The 24,234-nt window shown below is 43.3% G+C and overlaps 1 protein-coding gene across 1 annotated transcript in view; it reads right to left on the reverse strand.

The window, feature by feature from the left end:
• Positions 1 to 24,234, reverse strand: part of igdcc4 (immunoglobulin superfamily, DCC subclass, member 4) — a 158,359-nt gene that overhangs the window by 80,632 nt on the left and 53,493 nt on the right. The window contains 1 exon segment of the mRNA XM_080730184.1: positions 12,198 to 12,339. Coding sequence (XP_080586310.1) covers positions 12,198 to 12,339 — 142 coding nt within the window.

Here is a 24,234-nt window from a genome sequence, read left to right on the forward strand (position 1 = left end):
AACAATATATAGATTTTCCTACCCATGATAAAGGCCATACTCTGGACTTAGTCTGTTGCTCTGGTGTTACTCCTCTCAACTGTTCTGGTGTAAAACTCTCCTTCTCTGACCACAAGCTCATCTCAATTAATTTAAGTCTGTCACTGTCCAAATCCAAACTGTCACGTGTCATGTCATTTCGTAATATCAGAAACATAAATCCAACAGATCTCACAACAGGCATTGACAGTTTCCCCACCATCACTCCCCCATGCAACACAGATCAGCTGGTTTCCTCATACAATGATGGTCTCCAAACTCTGCTGAATTCACTTGCCCCCCTCAAAAACCGGACTGTTTCATTCTCCCACTCTGCCCCTTGGTTTTCCCCCCACCTACGCCAGCTGAAAGCCAAAGGGCGCCAGCTAAAGCGGCTTTCAAACAAAACTGGACTCACTGTGCACAAACAAATGTATCATGCTCACATCCTCCAATACAAAGATGCCATCTCCTCAGCCAAATCCCTGTACTTTGCAGATAAAATCACTGCTGGTGCTGGGAACACCAGGGCCCTGTTCTTAGTGGTCAATAACTCACTCCGCCCCCCCCCGATTCCCTCCCCCCTCACTTCTATTCCACCGACCACTGTAACTCCCTGATGTCATTTTTTAACGCAAAAATAACCACCATTCACCAGCAACTGACACCTCACACGTCCAGTTGTCCATCTCCGTACGTCCCCTACCCTCCTATTTCTGTACCCTTCTCCTGCTTTCAACTCCCCTCTGCCACAGAGTTATCAAAACTCATCAGAAAATCCAAGCCATCCACCTGCCAACTTGACCCACTGCCATCCTCCCTAGTTATAGCTTCCCTTCCCTTTCTGCTGCCCCTGATAACTGCCATCATCCATTCCTCCCTCACCTCTGGTTCTGTCCCACCATCCCTCAAAACCGCAGCTGTTACACCATTATAAAAAAAACCTGGTTTAGATCCCAACATTTTCAATAACCTCCGTCCCATTTCCAACCTCCCATTTCTCTCAAAAATCCTGGAAAAAGCAGTGGCATCACAACTCCAGACTCACCTCTCCAACAATAACCTGTATGAACAGTTCCAGTCTGGTTTTCGCCCCTGTCACAGCACAGAAACCGCTCTCATTAAAATTACAAATGACCTCCTGGTGGCAGCAAACTCTGGACAAGTATGCATTCTCATCCTCCTCGATCTGAGTGCGCCCTTTGACACCATCTCTCACTCCACCCTCCTCGACCGACTAGCATCCATTGGACTATCAGACACACCCCTACTAGACTGGTTTAACTCATACCTCTCCGGCCGCACTCAGTTCATTCAGCTAAAATCATTCACATCACATCCCTCCCCCCTCTCCTCCGGTGTTCCCCAGGGCTCTGTCCTCGGTCCCATTTTATTTATCATCTACCTCCTCCCACTCGGACTGATATTTCGTAAACACAACATTAATTTCCACTGTTACGCAGACGACACCCAGCTCTACGTCTCCTCCAAACCCTCTTCCACCTTCCCACCTCCCTCCCTCAGTGCCTGTTTACAGGAAATCAAAGCCTGGTTCACCTCAAACTTCCTCAAACTGAACAGTGATAAAACCGAGGTAGTCCTCATTGGTTCCAAATTCACACTCACCAAGCAGCCCAGTTTCTCCCTCACTATAGACAACTCCTCGGTTTCCCCCTCCCCTCAGGTTAAGAGTCTGGGTGTCGTCCTCGACAGCACCCTCTCATTCCATACCCATATCAATAACACCATCCACTCTGCCTACTTCCACCTCCGAAACATCAACCGCCTCCGCCCCTCACTCACCCCCAACAGTGCTGCAATCTTGGTCCACTCCCTCGTCACTTCCCGCCTGGACTATTGCAACTCCCTCCTCTTCGGTCTACCCCAAAATCTCCTCCGTAAACTCCAACTGGTCCAGAACTCTGCTGCCCGTATCATTACCAGAACCCCTGCCATCAACCACATCACCCCTGTTTTACACCAACTCCATTGGCTTCCAATAAAACAACGCATTGACTATAAAATTCTCCTCCATACCTTTAAATCCATCCATAACCTCGCACCTCCATATCTATCTGACCTCATCAATATCCACATCCCCTCCCGGTCTCTAAGGTCCACCTCCTCCATCGAACTGACCCCCCCTGACAAACCTTCAGCCAGTGTCTCCACCATGGGGTTACGAGCCTTCAGTCGCTCTGCCCCACACCTCTGGAACTCCCTCCCCCCTGCCATCAGAAACTGCAATTCAATCACCACATTTCAAACCCATCTCAAAACCCACCTGTTTCGACAGGCATATGACTGATGTTGCTCTGCTGCAAACTATTTTGTTTGTTTTTAAACTGTGACTTCCTGTATTAACTGTTGTTTTTTATTTTATTTTTTAAGTTGTTTCTTGTATTAACTGTTGTTTTTAAATTGTTTCCTGTATTAACTGTTGTTTTTTTTAAACTGTTGTTCGGCGACCTTGAGTGCCCTGAAAGGCGCCTTATAAATAAAATGTATTATTATTATTATTATTATTAAGTAACATGCCGTAAGGGCGAGGAGCGACCGCCAGGTCGCCTGTGTGTCTCTAAGTGTGTGTGTGTGTGTGTGTGTGTGTGTGTGTGTGTCTGTGTGACTAATACACAACACACGTTGATTGCCACACAGCTGGGGCGCTATACTAGAGTGACGGACGGACGGACAGACAGACAGACAGACAGACATGAGCTGCAGGTTTTCATAGCAAATGCGACCTTTTTATTCATTGTACATATATTTGGAGTGTTGACTATTTTGTTGCTGTCAAGCAGAAACCTTCTATTTCCCTATTCTAACATTTCTGATTTTTTTTTACATAGGCCTAACTGAACATCCTACTTGATCATACTACAGTGCCACACAAAAACATCAAAAGTAACAGATCTGCAAGCTTCAGACGCGACGCAAAGTGACGTGTTTCACTGCGACTTTTGCCAAGAGAGAGAGAGAGAGAGAGAGAGCGAGAGAGAGAGAGAGGGAGAGAGGGGGAGAGAGAGAGGGAGAGAGAGAGAGAGAGAGAGAGAGAGAGAGAGAGAGAGAGAGAGAGAGATGAAAGAGAACTAGTCAGATCTCTAAACGTCTGTCCTCATGTGTCCCTGCTAAGCCTATACAGCATCCCCAGCAGCCCTCCTGGCAGCAGCTAACAGAGACAGATAGTCCCATTACAACACGCATCCTCTCACAACCCCTGGCCCTGCGGCAGCCAAACACTCACCCAGACCTGTCACTGCAGGCATGGCTGCTTCACAAAGGTCTTGGCAAACAGGGGCTGTGTGTCCACTGTCCACATCAGACAGATTTTTTGGTGGGCAGTAAATCTTGATGTAGGGCTGGGCGATAGGATGTCTTCAAATTAATCTTACAGTTATTTCAAGCCTCGATTACGTTTTACTGTAAAAAAAAATACTTGTGCTTTGGCTATTTTTGCGATTTCTGTACGATATTGTACAACAAAGTAAAATACAGGGTGAAGTGGTTAATCAGGCAAATCTTTTCTATTTTTTCTATGTTGATTAATCAACACTTATGCTACCGTTGACATGGCAGCAAAAGTGTTAATATATAAGAAATGTAAAAATCATTATATTTTAAAAAAGAAAAGAAAAATGCTTCTCGATTAATCGATTAACCTACAGATTAAGTTGGTAATTGGTTCTAAATATCGGTTTTGATGTATTTTTGGTTAGTTTCCCCAGCCTTGTCTTAAAATGGTATGGTCACTCTTGTAAGGGAAAAGAAAGGAGAAAGAAAGAGAGAGAGAGAGAGAGAGAGAGAGAGAGAGAGAGAGAGAGAGAGAGAGAGAGAGAGAGAGAGACCAAATTAGATGGTCTATACCCTCATCATTGCTGATCTTTATGAGAAGCCATTATCAGTGTTCAGGGTGGGAAAAGCCCTTATAGAGCACAGACAGTGTGAGGGTCACAGGCAGCCGTGCAGCCATTAGTGCACAAGCCACAGTAATAAGACCAGAGAAGAATCTCACATTGCCAGGGCCAGAGCGCGGCCACAGGGAAAAGTCAATAGCTATAAGTATGCCAGTAAATGAGAATGGGCTTCGTGAGACAAACCCATGGCCGTTGTGCATTTTTCATACCATTCTTTCCCCCTTCCAAGGTGCAATGCCAGAAAAGCTCCAACTCACACAGAGACAAGTGAAATCCTGATCAGCGACACGCGCTGAAGAATTGTTTGTGCATTCTTCTGCTGTGCTCACGTTGTGTCAAATGTTGGCAAAATGTGGTTCGCGGGCCCAACAGGAGCGGAATTGGGGAAACTCGCACCAAGGAGCGGAGGAGAAACCTCGCTCCTCTCTGGCGCATTTTAAAACTCGCTCGCTTGTGCTCGTATTCAAACGTTGTATTCTTATTCTTATAGGCCTACTCTTATTAAGAATAAAAGGCAAATAAGAACAGGTGATTATTCTTATTTATTTTTTGCACATGAGAGTGGTGATAACCCGGCGGGCGGGCGGGTGGGGGCACCGGGTCGGCCCGCGCATCACTACTGTACATACACACATACACACATAAACACGTACATACATACTAGAGCTGCCAATATTCCTCAGAAATTAAATTCAAATATTGGTCTTAGAAATTGTCTCGAATATCGAATATATTCTAATATTATTATTATTGAGTATTTATTTTCCTTTTTTTATATATTTTTTATATTTTTTTACAGGAACAATACAAAAAATATTATAAAGTTATAAAAACATACAATATTTTTATATAAAAATATATGTGTGATGAGAGAGCAGGGTGAGATTACTTCAAGAGTAGAACGACGAGTGGCCGAGAGTTATATTTCTTAGTACAACAGTGCATGGCCGGATTTTTTTTTTTTTTAATAATTCAAGTATACATTTTTATAATCGAATATGCATTTTTTCACCATATTCAACGAATACCCGATATTCGAATATTAATTTGGCAGCCTTAATACATACACATACACACACACACAGTATGCGTATACTGACCTCTGATTGATCCCTCAGATCCATTATATTATGTGTGAGGCAGGCTGCTATGACAACACCTCATTGTGGATAGGTTGTTTACAGGTGATGTTGCCATGACAACATCCTCATTGTGGATGTATAGGCTGTTTACAGCGTGTTGCATGTCTGCATTGTTGAATGTCACTGTGCTTGAAATGCAAAGGCACTTCAAGTCCACAGGTGAGAAATGATGAGTCAAATTCCCATATGCGTCATTAGAAGGCAGTTTCCACCTGATCGCCGGTTGCCAGCCTGCCACTCCAACACATTCCTTTGGCGGACAGTTTTTGCATAGGAAAGAATAAACTTGGATTACCGTCCTTCGTGTGGATTTCTTCCCTATGCAGACTACATTCCCATGTAGATTTACTGTGTGGATTTGACCTTTCTTGTTGGATTACCGTGTGGATTTTACCTTCTTTTATAACTAATCCTCGTGCTGTCTATGCCTGTGTGGTTCTCAACCTTTTCAGGCCGCGACCCCCCAAATAATCATATTTTCCTGACCACAGGTTGAGAACCACTGGTCTATGCCACTTGCACATATCACTACGTCATCTACCATCCCAGTGCTGTGACTCATGTTCTTCACCTGCTGCTATCCTTTAGCACCTTACTGTATGTCTAACCTTATGTACAGACCTGCTATACAGTATGTATAAATATGTACATATCTCCCATTTGTTTTCCCTGTCTCTTTCCTGTTCTTTTTTCTCCTTGCCCTCCCTCTCCCTACCCACCCCAACACACACACACACACACACACACACACACACACACACACACACACACACACACACACACACACACACACACACACACACACACACACACACACACACACACACACACACACACACACGTTTTCCCTGAAAATTACGAATGATGGAACCACCCGCTTCCTTACACCCGTAAACCTGTGATGTGAGATTCAAAGTGATTCTCATTCGGAAATGCTACACAGCCTCAGTAAGAAAGTGTTCAATGATGACTGGCGATGAGCCAAACACACTATTAAAGCTGAATAGCTACATATATTTTTCATAGCCACAAGCTCTGAAAATATAGTACAGTATGAAGGTTCCTTTGGGACATATACAGTGAGCATACCGGTAGGCTGGCCATGTTTTATCTCCTCCTTTCTTTATCACTTTATCTGGTCCAACTCTCTAGATCTTCCAGAGACCTTCCTAAGATCTGATCCTCCATCTGTTGAAAGACCTCATGGCCTCCCTGATGGTTTGTTTATGACCAGGGGAGCTGACACAATAGTCAGTCAACCGGATAATTGCAACATTCCTGGTTTGATTGCAGTTGGACACCTGTCTTGCAAGTAGTTTGGCTTCAGTTCTACTATCCCATCTGTAATCAAAGAACAGTTTAAAGTGGGAGCGTTTCGCTGTTACTACATGTCATCTTTTCGACACCCAAACCTAACCCTTACCCTAACCTCCGTGGGGCCAGTCGCTAACCCTCCCGACGCTCCGTTGTCGAAATGATGACACGTAGTAATAGCAGTGAGATTTCACCTTTTAAAGTGGTATATCATTCCACTTGAGTTCTGCTAATTAGTGATGACATTGTGCATTGTCTGCTGCGTTGTAAGTAGTTTAACAGTTTTGATATGCTTTATTAATTATTCCAATCTAATTAGTCTGCTGTGTTCTATTATGGGCTTAAATTGAGAGAAATGAAATTGTAACTGGTAGAAAATGATCCATTCACAGTCACAACTGCCATCAGGTATTGGTGATTTCAGTTCATGCCAACAGGTGGATATGACTGCCCAAGCCTACTGCAGGCCGCCCCATTTAGAGGCTGATGAAACACTAGAGCAACTTGTGGTTTAATGTTTAAACAACCTGCAGTATACTCGGGATCAAATGCTTCCTCTCTCTCCTTTCATAATACTAACTAACCTATCTAAATGCCACGAGTAGCTGAAAAGACAACAGACAGAAAGAGAGTGGAACACGGACGGACGGACAGACAGACAGACAGACAGACAGACAGACAGAAGAGAGAAGGAGGGATCGGGTGGGAGAAGGGGGGAGAGGGGAAGAGAGAGAGAAGGACCTTGCATGCCCTTGTAATTCAACTGTAACTGTTCAGAGCAGGGGTCTTCAACATTTTCCCTTAGCTGAGACTCGAGAGAGATGAAGTAGAAATGTTCATAGATTTCTTGGACAGTTTAGAATTCTTTGACAGCACTATTAGTGAATGTTGGATTAATGTGTATTTACACACTTTTATTATTTAACCGCGTTTTTTTTTCCGGACGAATAGAGGAGCGAATTTCGGAGCACGTAAATAAAGAAATCAACCTCACATTATGTCAATCACGTTTTCACACTGCCGCCCATTTTGTGTTTATTTTCGGACCAGGGTGCTCTCTCTCTCTCTCTCTCTCTCTCTCTCTCTCTCTCTCATTTTGTAACAGGAAAAAAATGCATCAGTGTGCAATCAGCTTTAGTCTGCTCTTCTTTTCCCTCTACACCAAACTTAAAAAATAGCTGATCTACAAGCTCTGCTATTTTTGTTCTACTCAGAATAGGGATGGTAGGGTTCAAGTGGTTAAATGTAAAAAAACAAAAAACAAACATGATCCTATCATCACACAACAATTTGGTGGAGCACCAGTAGTAACTCTGAGGACCCCCTAGGGGTCCTGTAACCCCTGTTGAAGACCCCTGGTTTAGAGTGTATTAGTGTAAAAGACACTTCATGCTCGCACACAGTTCCATTTTAGTTCACAGAAAAGGCAATATACTAGTTAACACATTGACCGCCATTTTAACATACCTCCGTACTCCCACCTGCCATTCGTCTCCATAGACTTCCATGTAATTGGGTGTGCACGGATCATGCACACCCATGCCTAGATAATGCACCACGTGTGTCCACATTGCTCACAGCTTTCAAACAAAAAAATCCGAATGGAAATCCGTTCAGGCATTCATGAGATAACAGCCACTATGTTTAACAAAGATGGCTGCCAAAATGGCTGCCATGCTTGAAAGATGGGGTTGCTATGGGGGTTAAACATGCAATTTCGCGATTGCTATCATGCCTACTCCATTTTTGGGGGTCAAAAAAAATTTTTGAAATTTTTTTTTTTTTTTTTTTTTTTTTAATTCTCGGGACTATCGGGCCTGGCGGGGAAAGACATTGGAATAATCTCGGGACTATCGGGCCTGGCAGGGAATGAGTTAATATGGCATCAAAATCAGTTAAACCATGCATCAGCTACTTGAAAATTGCCAGTCCACAATCTCTATTTTTCAGAACAGAAAAGACTGGTAGTTCTCTGGAGCCGTTCATATTGGAACCAGAAGACTGGTCAACGTTCTGGAGTGGTTTGAGAACCACTGCTAGACAACCGGAAGAAGGAAGGAGCATGAGGAAACTGAGGAGCAAGATGAAGTGAGAGAAGGACGGAGGGATGATGATTATGGGCAGAGATGGTTGTGAAAACTGGAGAGAAATGGGGACAACCGAAGACAGTCCACAAGGACCACACAGAGAGTGGAGGTGAAACCACTGAGACTGGCACGTCAGGGCCCGGGAGGTCAGACGGAAGAGAGGCTGGAGAGGATGCTTGTCACTCCCCGTCCCTCTGTCCCTGTTTCCTGTCTTCTCTATTGTGTACTATCAATAAAGGCAGAAAAGGCCAAAATATATCTAAAACATCCCCCAAAAGGTGTTGCACCTCTAGTGGAGAGTCTTGCAGGAGAGGCAGATGAGTCCGCTGAGACATATAGACAGGTAGACAGTTAGAAGGGTAGAAAGGTAGATGGGTAGACTTACAGACAGGTAGGCAGGTAGGAAGGCAGACAGACAGGTACTGTAAGATGCATGCTTCTTGATTAAATTCAAATGTCGAAGGTTCACCAGCTTGCAAGCTTGGTTTGAGACACTAGAGAGAGTGAAATGGCCCCTTTGTCCATTTTTACTCTCAGTTAAACAAACAAACACTGCGGAGAGTGTGCTCTGTGCTGGCCGACCGTGACCTGCAGCCTGTTGTGTGTGCGCTCACATACACACATATCATGCCCGCAAGCACGCACAGATACTGTACACACTCACACACGCACACACAAGGCTAAAATGTGAATTGTGTGAGTGAGTGAGTGAGTGTGTGAGTGAGTGAGTGAGTGAGTGAGTGAGTGAGTGAGTGAGTGAGTGAGTGAGTGAGTGAGTGAGTATCTTGGTGCAATGAGGTGAGCCTTATCATTTTTAACAGTGGTCCTCAATCTTTTTTTTTTTTTTTCATTTCAACAAGCCCTGTAACTCCCAGAGTTACAGACCTGTAAGGGTCCATTTAGAAGCCACTCAAGGAAACCCTAAGGGTCTCTGGACCCCACTTTGAGATCTAATGACTTATAACACCCACAACCTCCTCATCGGTTTGAGTCAAGACAAAATACATCATCCTTGGGTAAACTGACGCAAACCAAACTCCCCTCTGGTACTGCCCATCCCCCATGTGTGCCCATCTGTCGTGGGACCATGTCAGCTCACAGGCAAATACGTAATAGTGTGTCTACAACTTACAATTTAGAAAATAGCAACTCGACTAGCTTTCCAGCTTGCAGATCTGCAAATTTTATGCTTTCATGTGATGCTGTAGTGTGATCAAGTGGGGCATTAACTTACGAAAAAACACAGTTAAAATATGGTGACAGCAACGACATCTAAGAAACAGAGAAACATGATACAAGTGACCAAGATATATGTTGTAGACATATCTTGGCCAATCGCTAGCATCAATCAAAAGAAAAAGGTGTCAAGAAGGGGTGGAGGTAAAGCGAGAGTGTGCATACCACAACAAAAGCATAAAGTCACTGTCCAACAGAAACCTCGTATCTACTGTACATATTTCAGCTTACTACTTAGATACAAGAATGCAAACGTAGCAAACGTGGTAAAAATTGCCTATCTGCAAGTTGTGAGCTTCTAGATCTGCTATTTATTTCACTATTTTTGAAAAAAAAAATACAAATAAAGAGGAAGTGAGAGCATTTCCTAAAAAGGTTACGGTTGTGGACATACAAGGTTTCCTTCCACCCGACAGTGACGATAAAGAACTACAAAGCACTCAACACACAACAGAGTGCAGACCTCCAGCGGGCAACACTCACAAACACGTCGGTGAAAGCGGTCCGTTTTGACAAACGTGCAATATGACAAGTTAAATGATTGTGTGCAGGGCCTCTTACTTGAAGGAACCACAGTCCTGGGGTTTGCTCATTTATCATTTATATGGATGTGAATGGGTCAGGTTACCATTTGCAGCCAAGCTAGAAGTGCCACCGCACCGCCAATCTGCCCGTCACAAGCTCAACAATGAGGTACGGACGGATGTGAGCCAATAACCAGTGGGGAGTATGATCACCCCCATAGAGTGGTGTAAAGTAGCTAAGTACGTTTCGTTGCTGTCGGGCAGAAACCTCTAATCTCCATATCGTCGTTGTCGGGTGGAAACCTTGTATGTCCAAAACCGTTCGTTTTGTATTTATCATTTTAAAAATGAACTAAACTAGTGAAAACAGCAGATCTACAAGCACACAACGACTCGCACCGCGAGGCGTTGTGTGCTTGTAGATCGGCTGTTTTCACTACTTTTGTGCGATGGCCTTTTAGAATGAAGCAGGGCTTTACTTGGTGAAAAAACGTACACATTTGAATCTTGGCGATACGAGGTTTCCACCCGACAGCGACGATATTCTATACAGGCCTTTTATAACATTATGTTATCCATAACAGGTTATTATGTTGTATGTTTTTGTATTATTATTGTGTTATTACTACTTTTACATAAGTAAAAAATAAGAGCACTGGTTCGGAGGTGAGCCAGCAATCCCCAACCTGCTTGAATGGAGGTAATAAATCAAAAGTGACAGAACGTTGGTCCTTCCCTCACAGTGCCACACAGCACCTGCCATGCCACAACAAAAGCACCCGGTTTTCGTGCCAAAGACCCCCGAATTGATATATATTTGGCCGCGGACCCCCATCTGAAAAGGTTTTGTGCCAGGGACCCCAAGAACATGTGTGCTAAAAAGAATTTAGAATGATTAAAAAAACCTGATTTCAAACACTTTGTACAGCTTGTACATCTGCCATCTTCGAATAGCAAACGTATACAATATGGATAAAGTGGTTAAAATGATTGTGATGCTGTATTGAGGAGACCCCCTGGAAACCCCCCTCGAGGACCCCAGGGGGTCCCCGGACCAAACTTGACCACTGGTCAAACACAGTGGTTCTCAACCTTTTCAGGCCACGACTCCCAAAATAATCATATTTGAACTGGGGACCCCCCCACAATGACGAGCACTAAGAGTTGAGGTATTACATTTTGTATAACACGGTTCTATTTTCTAACACAGCTATTTTCACAATTTCTGCCTCTTATATTTGACAATCAAACATATAATTTTCCGAATGTCTGAGTGAGTGTCTGTCTGTCTGTCTGTCTGAAACAACGTTTCTCCTCAGTGGCTGGAGCAATTGATCTGAAATCGCATCACCATTAGCATATGAACACACCTAACGTAACTGTGAAGCCCGTTTGTCACTTTCACAAATCATATGCTGTATATTAGCATTGTTATGGTGTATCTACTATCTATTCTGCATCTAGCATGAGGCATATCTATTCTGCATCTAGCATGAGGCAACATGTTTAACCAGCTCTGTGTGTGTGTGTGTGTGTGTGTGTGTGTGTGTGTGTGTGTGTGTGTGTGTGTGTGTGTGTGCAGGCAGGTGTGTGTGTGTGTGTGTGTGCAGGCAGGCGGGTGTGTGTGCAGGCGGGCGGGCGGGCGGGCGGGCGGGCGGGCGGGTGGGCGGGCGGGCGGGCGGGGGGACACAGTATCTCTGTAGCCATTAAACGAAACGGGTGCACACATCCCATAACCCACACACTGCACATCATTTCGGAGCTCATATATTTGAACGGGTAAGGGCTAGTTTGTCTAATGTTTAATTTGTCATTTTAGAGGTATTAAAAGTCCTTAAATTGTCACTTCAGAAACATGCATAGCATATTCCTTCTATACACTTAAACTTTATGTTGGTTTGTTTACTGTTGAGTGGGAAAAACTATGTTGCACATTAAGTTAATCATCAGGAAGGCTCTCACCTGGACTGGTCAGGAACAGCTAGCTGGTCTTTCTCCCAGGTGATAACAGGCGTGGGCACTCCGTTCACCTGGCACTCGAAGCGGGCCGCGCCCCCGACGGGCACCACCTGTGGTGCTGGTTCCTGGAGGAAGTGGGACAGGCCTGTAGGACAGAGGAGGAGGGAGACAATGAGAGGTCAGGTCAAATATGCTTATTTATTGAAACGATGAAAATCACAACATTGTTCTTTTGTGATCTACTCTGGGTCTCCGACAGTGTAAGCGGATGTGTGTGCCTGTGTGTGTGTGTGTGTGTGTGTGTGTGTGTGTGTGTGTGTGTGTGTGTGTGTGTGTGTGTGTGTGTGTGTGCGCGTGTGCGTGCGTGCGTGCGTGCGTGCGTGCGTGCGTGCGTGCGTGCGTGCGTGCGTGCGTACGTACGTGCAGAGATTTAGGCTATAGGGAGTCCATTAGACGCTATACTACTGTTGCATAGTGGTAGATCTGCCTCTCGATATCACAGCCAATAGGTGCACAGGCGGAAGAGAAGGGGAGGCGTATACTTTTTGTGTAGTATGATGAAGTAGCGCATTAAATGACAAAATACTCAAAATAAACATATGTTTTGAAAAGCTTCCGTCACATACAGCCTATGCAACGGAAGCTCAGAAAATCCCACCCCACTTTCCATTTTGGTCTTTGCAGTCGCATGAAGATATTACAATCAGATGACAGCTTCCATTCTCGTCTTTCAGGAGGAGTAGTTACAGACTCTCTGTAACATTCGAAGATTGTGGAACAGTTAGCTTGAGAGACAAGGTCAAATAGCTTTCAGCATGTTGTTGTCAGGCAGAAACCGCTTATCTCCATAGTTTAACTTTTTGTGTTTTTTGTAAACTAACGGCCTACTTGATCATACTACAGTGTCACACAAAAGCGTCAAACGTACCAGATCTTTTAAGTGTAATTGCGTTGACTTAAGTTGCATCGAAATGAATAACAATAATAATAATAACAACATGAATACATTACAGATTTGTGCAAGAACAAAACAAAACATCTCATTAAAAGATGCAAACCAAAGAGAACAGCAAAGACTAAACGATAGCACAATTAACAACGTGAGAAACGGAATGCAGCAAATATAACCGACTGTGTGAAATGACAAGCATGAGGTATAAAATTAATTGGACCCAACGGCGGGAAAAAAGGAAATCACAGGGGAAGTGTAAGTGTTAGGTAGCAGAATCTGTATCAATCTTAATAAAGCTGGCAAGCTGCGTGTGTAAACAGTGTCTTTAGCATTATGCAGTAAAGGAATACCCACATTTATTATACATACATTATACATGGCCTATTTCAGTCTTTCTAAACCCTGTGAACTGTTATGCTGTACCTGTCTACCACATCTCAGAAGCAAATATTGCACTTTTTACTTTTATTATTACAGAAAATACATTAAACAATCAATTTAATTAACCCATTTTACACTTTTTTTACACTCTACAACTCACAACCTATTGCATTGCATTTTGAACTGCATTCGGATACAAACATTTTGAAAGACTTCACTACTTTTACTTTGGTGCTGTAAGTATGTCTTGATGGCAATACTTTTGTAATTTAACTCAAGCCAAATGTAAAACACATATTTTACTTGTCACTGAGTATTTGTTTGTGGTATTGCTACTTTTAAATAAATAAAACATCTCAGTACTTCACTGCTTTGAGGCAAACACGAGGAGTGTGTTAAATCAAGGTCCATGCTGGTCATGGAATGATTTGTTAAATCTTTACAGAATTTTAAAAGTCTAAGCTGTCTATGACCTACACTTCATTTAAGATTTTTTTTCCCCTTTTATTCAGATTTAGGAAAGTTTACAGCATGCTCATAGTTGTGTTCAGAAGATGAAGACAGCATGCAGCTCTGTTTTGTAATTTCATGACACTGAGCAGCAGGGGGCAGTGATGAGCACCGCCTGAGGGACGTTGTGACCTCTGTCCCTGGAACTAAATATTTTGAGATGGGTGTCCGTGGCCAATACATGTTACATGAAATGTTCAAAGACTTGCACAAGTTTTCAAGATTTTTCAAAAATAGCAGATCTACAAGCTCGTAAGTCTACGAGCTTGTAAATCTGCTATTTTTCAATAGTTAAAGCACAACATTTCTCAGCTTGTGGATTTGCTACTTTTGATACTTTTGAATTTGAATCCTGAAAAGTAACAGTTTTGGGCATAATGAGGTTTCCACCCGATTCTGCCAGCAGTGCTAGTTTGGCTGAGGAGAGGGGAGGTCATGAAGGCCATGGCCATTGTTGCGCCACAGTTTCTGCCCCTCAAAAAATATGGCATGCCCTGAGGCCACAGTGGCCTTAATGCCCCAGCTGACTTGACCACTCTTTTTTTTAACTATTTTGATAAACATCTTAAAATACTTAAAATAGCGATTTACATCAGCATGTTGTGAGCTTGTAGATCAGCTATTTGATATGCATCATCCATCCATCTTCAACCGCTTATCTGGAATCGGGTCGCGGGGGTAACAGTTCCAACTGAGACTTCCAGATTTCCTTATCCCGAACAACTTCCTCCCCTCCCTCAGGGAGTATCCCGAGGCGTTCCCAAGCCAGTTTGGAGATATAGTCCTTCCATCTGGTCTTTGGTCTGCCACGGGGTCTCCTCCCAGTGGGACGTGCATCGAGGACCTTCCAAGGAAGGCGCTCGGGGGGCATCCGTACTACTGTAGATGCCCGAACCACCTAAGCTGACTCCTTTCCAAATGTAGGAGCAGCGGTTCTACTCCAAGTCTCTCTCGGGTGACTGAACTTCTCACCCTATCTCTAAGGGAGATATAAAAGGTTTTGAAAATAGTTAAAAAGGTTTAGGGATAAGGGGTAAGGCATGGATGAAAATAGAGCCCTCTCTATTTGTTACGTCCCCAACTTTAAACCAATGCCAGCGATCAGACCACCTCAAGTGACTTCCTGACGCCCAAAGTTCCATTTGCTCAAACAGATCTAGGCAAGGGAGCATTTTCTGTCAGCGCTCCATTTGATTGGTATGAGCTCCAGAAGTCCTTAAAAATCAGATCATTTATTTTTTTAGGTCAATTCAAGACAATGGTTTCTAACACTGTTGTTTTAGATTGTAACTGCTTTAATTAATATCTGTTTTAGTCTATTGAATATTTATTTTTTCTTGTATTCTGTCTTCTGATTTATATTTTAATATTGCTCTATGATTATCCACAGATTCCACACGGTTCATATTCCCAATAGGCACTCTCATCAAAATGCCTGCTGTCCATTGTTGTATGCAGATGTATAAAATAGGTTTAAAGTTGCTAAAAAGATGTCCATGCTATTTGCTTAATATCCTCTTAATACCCGCTCAAGGACCCCTGGACTTTGAGAACCACTGGCCACTGGTGCCAGTACACCCAGAAACGCCACTGCAAAGAACCATACCAAAAAAATAAGCCAATGAATGATGTGATTTTAACTTAACAGTTTAAGAGCTGCATTTCTCAAATGCCCTTTGACATTAACACTCTAATAAAGAGCCTAGGTTTTTTTTAAGCAAATGAATAATGACCGGTGGATGATGTCAATATGACAATTGTCTTTAGTTTATTTGATGGCATGGCCTTCCTGCCCTAGCATTTGGCCTTTGTGCACGACAAGCATTAAAAATCAATATAAGATATTATTATAGTATATTATGCATCACTTGACCCATAGGCAAAACACACAGACATTTTTAGCTAGTGCACCATAAGTCTGGATGCATATCGTGAACTGCTCATTATGGGGCTTGAGAGCACCAAACTGATGCTCTTCGTAGATACATCCAGCCATTGCATGAACTTGAACATTAAAAGTCTTTGAAGTGCTTTAAAAGTCCTCACTCCAGCAGTGACACACATCTGACTAGCACTGCCCCTTCTGGTTTTCTCATTGCATCATTAAATGCAACTTGTAAGCGTTGCTTACTAGATTTCTTATAGGACGACCACAGACGAGCAGTATAAAGCGGTGTGCAATGCAGTATGTCTTAAACAATGACACTTTCACATTAGTAGAACATTGACTGAACTTACGAGCAATACTGTTAGCTTGAGCAAACAACTTTCAACACTGTCTGTAGATCATCATCATCAGTCATTTGATCAGTAACAAAGTGACCAATATTTGATTTTATTCCCGACCTCAAGACTTTTGTCCGATAATCTGAACACAGGAAAATTAAGACACTTGTCCTCTTTAGTTCTATAAATTAAGACAGCGCTTTTGCTGGCATTGTATTTTATGTCATGTTGCACACCATACATAGAACATAATATGACATATTATGTCAAGGAGCTGCTGTAGACCAGTGGTTCTCAACCTGTGGGTCGGGACGCCTGGGGGTCCCCAAATTATTTTGGGGGGGTCCCCAGATGATTAGCTTAATGTGCAACATTGTTTTCTCAAGTCTATAAAGGGTATCTGCACATTTCTAAAGTGACAATTTAATAACTTTTTCGTTATCTCTAAAATGACAAATTAAAGGGTTAGGGTTAAACTGTCAAATATTAGAGTCAGAAATTGTGAAAATAGCCGATCTACATGCTCAGCTTGTTGTGAGCATGTAGATCGGCTATTTTCACAAAAGAACTGTGTTATACAAAATGTAATGCCTCAACTGTTAGTGCTCGTCTGGGTGGGGGGTCCCCAGTTAATATATGATTATTTTGGGGGTTGCGGCCTGAAATGTTTGAGAACCACTGCTGTAGACCAGCACTACTGGGACTGAGGACCACAGGTCATCTGCATACATACAGATTAGGACAAAGTCAAATAGTATTCACAAAAGAAAAGAAGTGGACAGGAACGTTATGCCTGCACCACCTAAACACACAAAAGTCAAACATATTCTAACAATGCTGAGATGAGCTCGCATTAGAGCACAACGGGAAAAATAACATGTGGCAAATGAAAATGCTGCCTATCCGAATGATTTATCCCTTAGAGCCAAATGTAAGCTCATCATGAAAAAATATATAACAAGCTTGTAGCCACAAAAAAATGTTTCTGAATGAATCTCAACTCGTGGGATACAGAGATCCCATAGCAACACATGCGCAGCATGTGCAGTGCAACGCGGAACTGATGCAGAAAAGATTGGAGGAATTAGCCACAGGGCATTAAGACATGTAATGACTAATCCAGTGGTGCTGCATGCACATAAATCTCACCATACTGTGTGGATGCTTTTCCCCTTCATTGCAGGAGGGAGTGAGATTATTCCCACATGGCACAGCGCTGGTGCTGGTAAGATAGATGCATGTGGTGATGTGGCGTTAAATTAAACAGGTGGACGGTTTCTGCAGCTGGCCCTCAAACGGCACTATAAACAAACCCCGTATTTCAGAGGAATGTTAAAGATCCCTTTGTCAGATATGAGAAAACATTGCGATATTATTACCAAATGTTTATGTATTATGTTTAGTCTTCACCTTTAGTCCTTCACTCTCCCTGTACTGCACGCTAGGAGATGGCTTGTAAAGGAGCGCTTGTTTTCAGTGATGACGACGGAGGCGCGCCGTCTCAGGCGACCGTGATCCACGTGAGACACCACAGACGGCGCAGAGCGAGCGAGTCGCCGTGTCGAGCGTTGCGAAGGTCGCATGAGCCGACTCAGCGCCGTTAGAAGTTGTACGTCTAGGGGGCCAGAATAGTACATCTCGACTTTCGGCACCTCCGCGCGGTCCATGTGCACACAGCTGAGTGCTCCCTACCTCCGGTTCAGCCAATCACAAGCCGCGGCCAACAAGCGATCTCCTACGGACACCATAATCGTGTGCAGTACTGTAACTCCTTCTGCCAGCGTCTCTCTCAATAGGCTCTATGCACAGCAGCCATATTGGAAAGAAATTGGGCCTCTTCCTTACTTCCTTCACAGGTGTTACCAATGACACTAATGAAGGCTCTGTTCCATTCTGCTCAAACAGAGTCAGGCGGGTGCTGATATTGTGAATGTTGGCTCACTGGAAACAGTCTCCTTGAGGGGCTTCCACACGGCCTGTAATCTCTCGAGACAGCCTCAGAGTCGCTACGAGACATACCGAGTGGGCGTTGCCCTTTCTTTGCGATGGGTTCCCACTTCCCAGATTGCACGGCCTGTAACTCTCAGAGTTATGGTGGTCCTTGAAATCAAAACGTTTGAGAACCACTGTGCAACATCAAATGGAACAGAGCCTTAATCGGAGAGTTGAGAAAGATTCACCCTATTAACCCTTCTGTAATTTTCCTGTTCTACTCTGGATTTGAACCTGGATCTCCTTCTCAAGTGCTGAAACTTTGCATTGAGTTTCTAGATCTGCTACTTTTGATGCTTGGATCCTGAAAAGTAACACTTTTGTACAGAATGAGGTTTCCATCCGACAGAGACGATACGTTATATTGTGTTAAGATACTCTATCATACAGATTGGAAGTCAATTTGTATTCACAAATTACATAATACCGATTTAAGCTACAACCCTGGACATAAAGAAATGTTTGTTTGTTCTTTTTCACAATTCTGTCACTTTCCAAACTTGAGCTAGGCTTGCACATGCTGAATAGGCAAAGTGACTGTAAAAATGACATAATACAAGTTTGAAATCAACACACACACACACACACACACACACACACACACACACACACACACACACACACACACACACACACACACACACACACAAAAGGACAAAAAAGATAAAAGAAGGGGGTGATCAATTGATGAGATTAGAGCACACACACGCACGCGCGCGCACACACACACACACACACACACACACACACACACACACACACACACACACACACACACACACACACACACACACACACACACACACACACACACACACACACACACACACGGTTAAGGAAGTGTGCTGCATGATAGAGCAGTGTTATCAGCTTGGCAGCACATAAGGAACACGCGACCAGCCTAACCTACCAACTGTCGGTCATATGACAACACAAGCTTCTCTTCTGTGCTAGCTCTGCACTTGTGTACGAAATGGAACAAAGTTTCTCAATGAGTACACATAGGGTGACTCACACGCTTGGCCGAGGTAGCCGAGCCACCCGTGTTTGGTCCAGTCGGGCAGCAGCACAGCTCTCAGCCGGCTGTTGCCAGCGCGGGTATCATCTGCAGGCAAAGTTAATGATTAACCCCTGCAGCGCGGGACCCCTATGTAAACAACTCATCTACCGTATGTGTGTGTGTGTGTACGTACCGTGTGCAGAATGTGTACAATATGTACTATCGTTGATGACGGGTGGAAACGACCTATGTCCAACCAAGGCTGTTGCTTTTCAGGAAATGGGAAATGTAGTTGTTTAGTCACAAGCTCTGGTTAATACTTTACATTGGTTCAATATTTATGAAAGCAGCAGACCGACTTCTTGCCAACAACAACAATATGTAATATGGAAAATGTGTCCAAAACTGTTACCTTTCAGAATTTTAATTCAAAAGTGGTAAAAATTGCTGATGTACAAGTTAAAAAAACGCCACGTTTCGAGCTTGTGGATCTGCTACTTTTGATGCTTTTGTGTGACGCTGTAGTATGATCAAGTAGGTCAGGGGTCTTCAACAGGGGGTCCGCGACCCCTAGGGGGTCCGCGGAGGTACTGCAGGGGGTCCGCGAAATTATTGCTAAAAAAAAAGATTTCAATTTTTTTTTTTTTTTTCACATTTATGTTAAAAAATAAATCATGATTCTATCCATTTTGAATAGCTTGAATACATGATTACTATGCAATTGACAGATTGTTGATATTATTGACATTGGTTCTCAGTTAATAAGTAGTATGTTTAGAAATGGTAGTGGTACTGCCCACCCTGCTCGCTGTAACTTGTACATGTTTAAAATAAAAAAATATGTCGTAGCCCCGACCCCCCCACCCTACGAGGTGGTAGGGGGTCCCTGCTCCATCTCCCCATCGGTTTGGGGGTCCCCGGCCTGAAAACGTTGAAGACCCCTGAAGTAGGTCATTGATTTCCGAGACACACAAAAAGTTAATATGGAGATAAGAGACTTCTGCCCGACAGCAACGTTATGTAAAGTCTCACGCTTTGAGCGTGAGTCACGCAATTTAACCTCTTCTCACGCCACACACCTCACTTGCCATTTCGCACGAATTTTTACAGCCATCCAACCGACCTCTCCCGAAAAGAATTAGTATTGGCATCAAAATATACTTCAACTACCAAAAACAAAGTACAATGACACTTTAAAAAAAAAAGGAGAATAAAATAGTTGTGAATTGCCTGCCCACCACCGTGGCGTCTAAAGGCCTGTCCATACTTTCTCCGAAACCGAACTTTTCGGCGGAAAGGTCCGGTTCGACTACAACGTGACGTCATTCGCGACTTCTGAAAAGCATTACAACGAATTAGAGTTTGGAAATTTGCATGTCGGAAAGTCCAATTCACCGAACATTTCTGAGCTTTCGGAGATACTATGGACAGGCCTTAATGGTTTCAATCCACCATCGTGCATCCGGCCTGGCCCAATGTTTGTACCAATACAATTCGGGGAGGGAAGGCTGGTTGAGGAGGGTAATACTAGCATGTACTCCTATGGGCTGGGGCAGCACCCATCAGTGGAGTATGTTGAGCGGGAGGAGTAGGACGAAGGCATATTTAAAAAAATTATGAAATTATTGATACTTTACTAAAGTTTAAAAAAAATAAAACCACATTGGAATACTTCTTCCACCACTGCTACCGTGTCAAAACTCGCCACAAATATATCCTGTCTTATCCGATAACGTGACACTGAAATCTCCTTGGGTGCTGTCACCCAAAAAGCCATCATGTGGGTTATTGACTTTGACGAGCTGACTGCAGTGTCACCTTCTATTCTCTTCTTCACCGCTGATTGTCTTTTCATCTCATGATTCACTCTTTCTCTCTCACTTCTATCTCTCTCAGTAGCCCCCCAAACCCCACCCCCATGATAGATTCAATGAAAAGTCCTTGGTTCTGGTCACTAATATTGGTTTCCTAATGCGCAAAGGGGCCGTGTTTTTTCAATTACCTTTTTTGTTTATTGTTAAGAATTAAATAGTTACAAAAAAATTATTTAACTGAAAAACCACAGACCTCTCACATATTAGAAGGACGATATCAGTCACCAGAATCAAGGACCAGTGTTTGACTAAATGTTTATCAAATATCGAAATACTGAATCAATAAACTGTACGCACAAAAGCCTGAGTAGACGCGTCACATCGTAAGTGTCACATCGTAAGCTTCACTCCGCGCTGTGTTTCAAGCTTGCATATCTGCTACTTTCGCTGTGTGTGACACCACCGTATCAAGTCGGGTGTTGATTTACGAAAAAACACAAAATGTTGGAATTATGGATAAGAGGTTTCTGCCCGACAGCAACAATATAGTATAGGGGTCTTCAACGGGGGGTCCGGGACAAAGAGGTTTGGTGTAGAGGTGAAAAAAAGCACACTAAGTACTGAGTGAAATGTCAAGTTAAGTATTGACGGTTCAAGTGGTTAAATATCTGAAAACACAAATTGACATTAACCCAAAATACACTGATGATCGTGCTGTCAAACAATGAAATGAAACGAAAAATGAAAATGAAATGATTCTATGAACAGATTGTGTGGGTCCCTGCTTCATCTCTTTCTCAACTAAGGGGTCCTTGGCCTGAAAACATTGAAGACTTATTCCACCAGTGGTATTTAATCTCTCTCTTTGTCCTTCCCTGTATCTCTGCCCCATTCTTTGGCCCACAGCTATCAGATTGCGCCCCCCACCCTCCCTGTTCAACCCTGTGGTCACATATTTGCCTGGTCTGAGAACCACCAGCAGACGCCCTGCTGTCAGCCTTGACACATACTTGTAATTGCCATTGACATATTATACTTGTGACTTGACATTCTCATTTGCATCCATTTACAGGACACGACCGGCGTTCCGTCGACATCAAAATAACACGCCGCCGCTTCTGTCGTGTTCGGTGTGTACGCACGCGGGGTAGTAATCGCGGCTGCTGCAACCTTGAGCAAGAAATAAATAAATAAACGATCGCATTCATCGCACGGCGTTCATCAGGGGGGACACTATTAATTCTGAAAATGCCCTTTTAAATAAATGCCATTTTAAGTCTAACTCATTTTGGAGCAGGATAAAAGGCAGTGCGGTTGTTGTGATATGAAAGAATGGGGGAGAGAAAGAAAATAATTCTGATTTGACTTGGTATTACAGTGCATTTTCATTTCCTGAGCACATTCCGTCATCGCTCATCGGAGTGCAATAGGTGATCCTATACTTCATTACGAGTCAGTGTTCCGTGCTGAAAAAGAGCAGATCTACAAGATGGAGCTGTATCGAGGAACATTGTGACTTTGTAGATCAGCTATCTTATATCGTCTCATACGTCCAAAACTGTTACTTCTCAGGATATAAATTTAAAAATTGCGAAAGTTGCAGATCGGCAAGCTCATAGCACAACGTTTCGCGCTGTGTTTCGAGCTTGTAGGTTTGCAACTTTTGAGTGATGCTGTAGTACGGTATTCTTTTTAGAAAAGTTAAATTATGGAGATCCAAGGTTTCTGCCCGACATGAACATATTTTCTGTATAAATCAGGCTTGAGCACTTGAACCCCAGCATCCATATTCTGTCCGGGAAACAGAAACAGAAAGAGCTGAGCTTGTAGATAGGCTGTTATTGTAGAAAACACAGAGTAAGGAGAGCATCTGTTTGGCTGTAGAGTAAAAATCTCCCACGCAAGGTGCTCTTTGGTAGCCAGGTGACAAAATTGATGCAAATAAAGTTAGACCAAGGCACTCTTGGGGGAAAGTTAAAAAGCCTTTATTTTAGGGCTAATGCATAGCAAGAACATTTTCTTAGTTGGCTGTTTTGTGTGGAGACAGAAAAAAAAACGGTCCAAGTACAGAAACAACTCAGGTCCTGTTTACTAATGCTAGATGCTTTAAGTGGTCAATGCTGCCACTATGTGAGATGTAGCCTACAGTAGCCAGTGCACATGCCATCACTGGAGTGCAATACCCATGATTTATACCTGGTTGTGCAGCGCACATATAATAAACGCCACACTCACTCAACCGCCGCACTCAGAAAACAGAACGCACCGCAATATGTGAGTATACTGTAGATGGGATATTGTCGGTGTATATTTCTTCTGTATAAATCAGGCTTAATGCTGCTATGCAAGATATCCAATGATGTGCTGAAAGACAAAAACAAATTAAAATGAATAAACAGCTCGCTTATTATCGCCTGGAATTTATAATTACTCACCGCAGCTGTCTGCTTGTTGCTAGCTAATTGGGGGAGGTCATTTGGCCTAATTTGTGACACCGCCGTAATTTGACCGACATTATCCCCAGAAGGTGTGATTGTGAGGAGTGTGTGTGTGTGTGTGTGTGTGTGTGTGTGTGTGTGTGTGTGTGTGTGTGTGTGTGTGTGTGTGTGTGTGTGTGTGTGTGTGTGTGTGTGTGTGTGTGTGTGTGTGTGCGTGCCTGTGTGAGTGCGTGCCTGCGTGTGCATGAATGGCGCCAGGAGAGAAAAGTCAAGAGGATTTTGCCTTGCAGCAACTGGCATTGTGCCAAGAGAGAGAGAGAGAGAGAGAGAGAGAGAGAGAGAGAGAGAGAGAGAGAGAGAGAGAGAGAGAGAGAGAGAGAATTGCTTCACTCCAGCCTTATTTACATTTTCACTTCAATACAGTCTGCCAGTCTGCTATTGGCTCACTTGCTATCTCTCCCCTATCTGGCTTGCTCTTAGACAAAGGAAGGCACCCAAGTTGCATACTGTAACTGTCACACAGCTGTTCCAATATTGTCACTGTATGTCCAAAAACCTTTGCCCCATTCAGGAAATGGGGGGAAATAACCAGTGTTCCGAGGAATCCAATGTAGTTGTTTTTTTATTCACAAGCTCCTGTTAATACTTTATATTGGTCAAATAGGTTTACAAACCCACAAGCAGACTTTCAACCTGGGATTCCAATAATTCATCTCTGTCAGGTGGA

This window comes from Nannobrachium achirus (genome assembly GCF_963921795.1).
Source record: "Nannobrachium achirus genome assembly, chromosome: 7".
Classification (NCBI taxonomy): Eukaryota; Metazoa; Chordata; class Actinopteri; order Myctophiformes; family Myctophidae; genus Nannobrachium; species Nannobrachium achirus.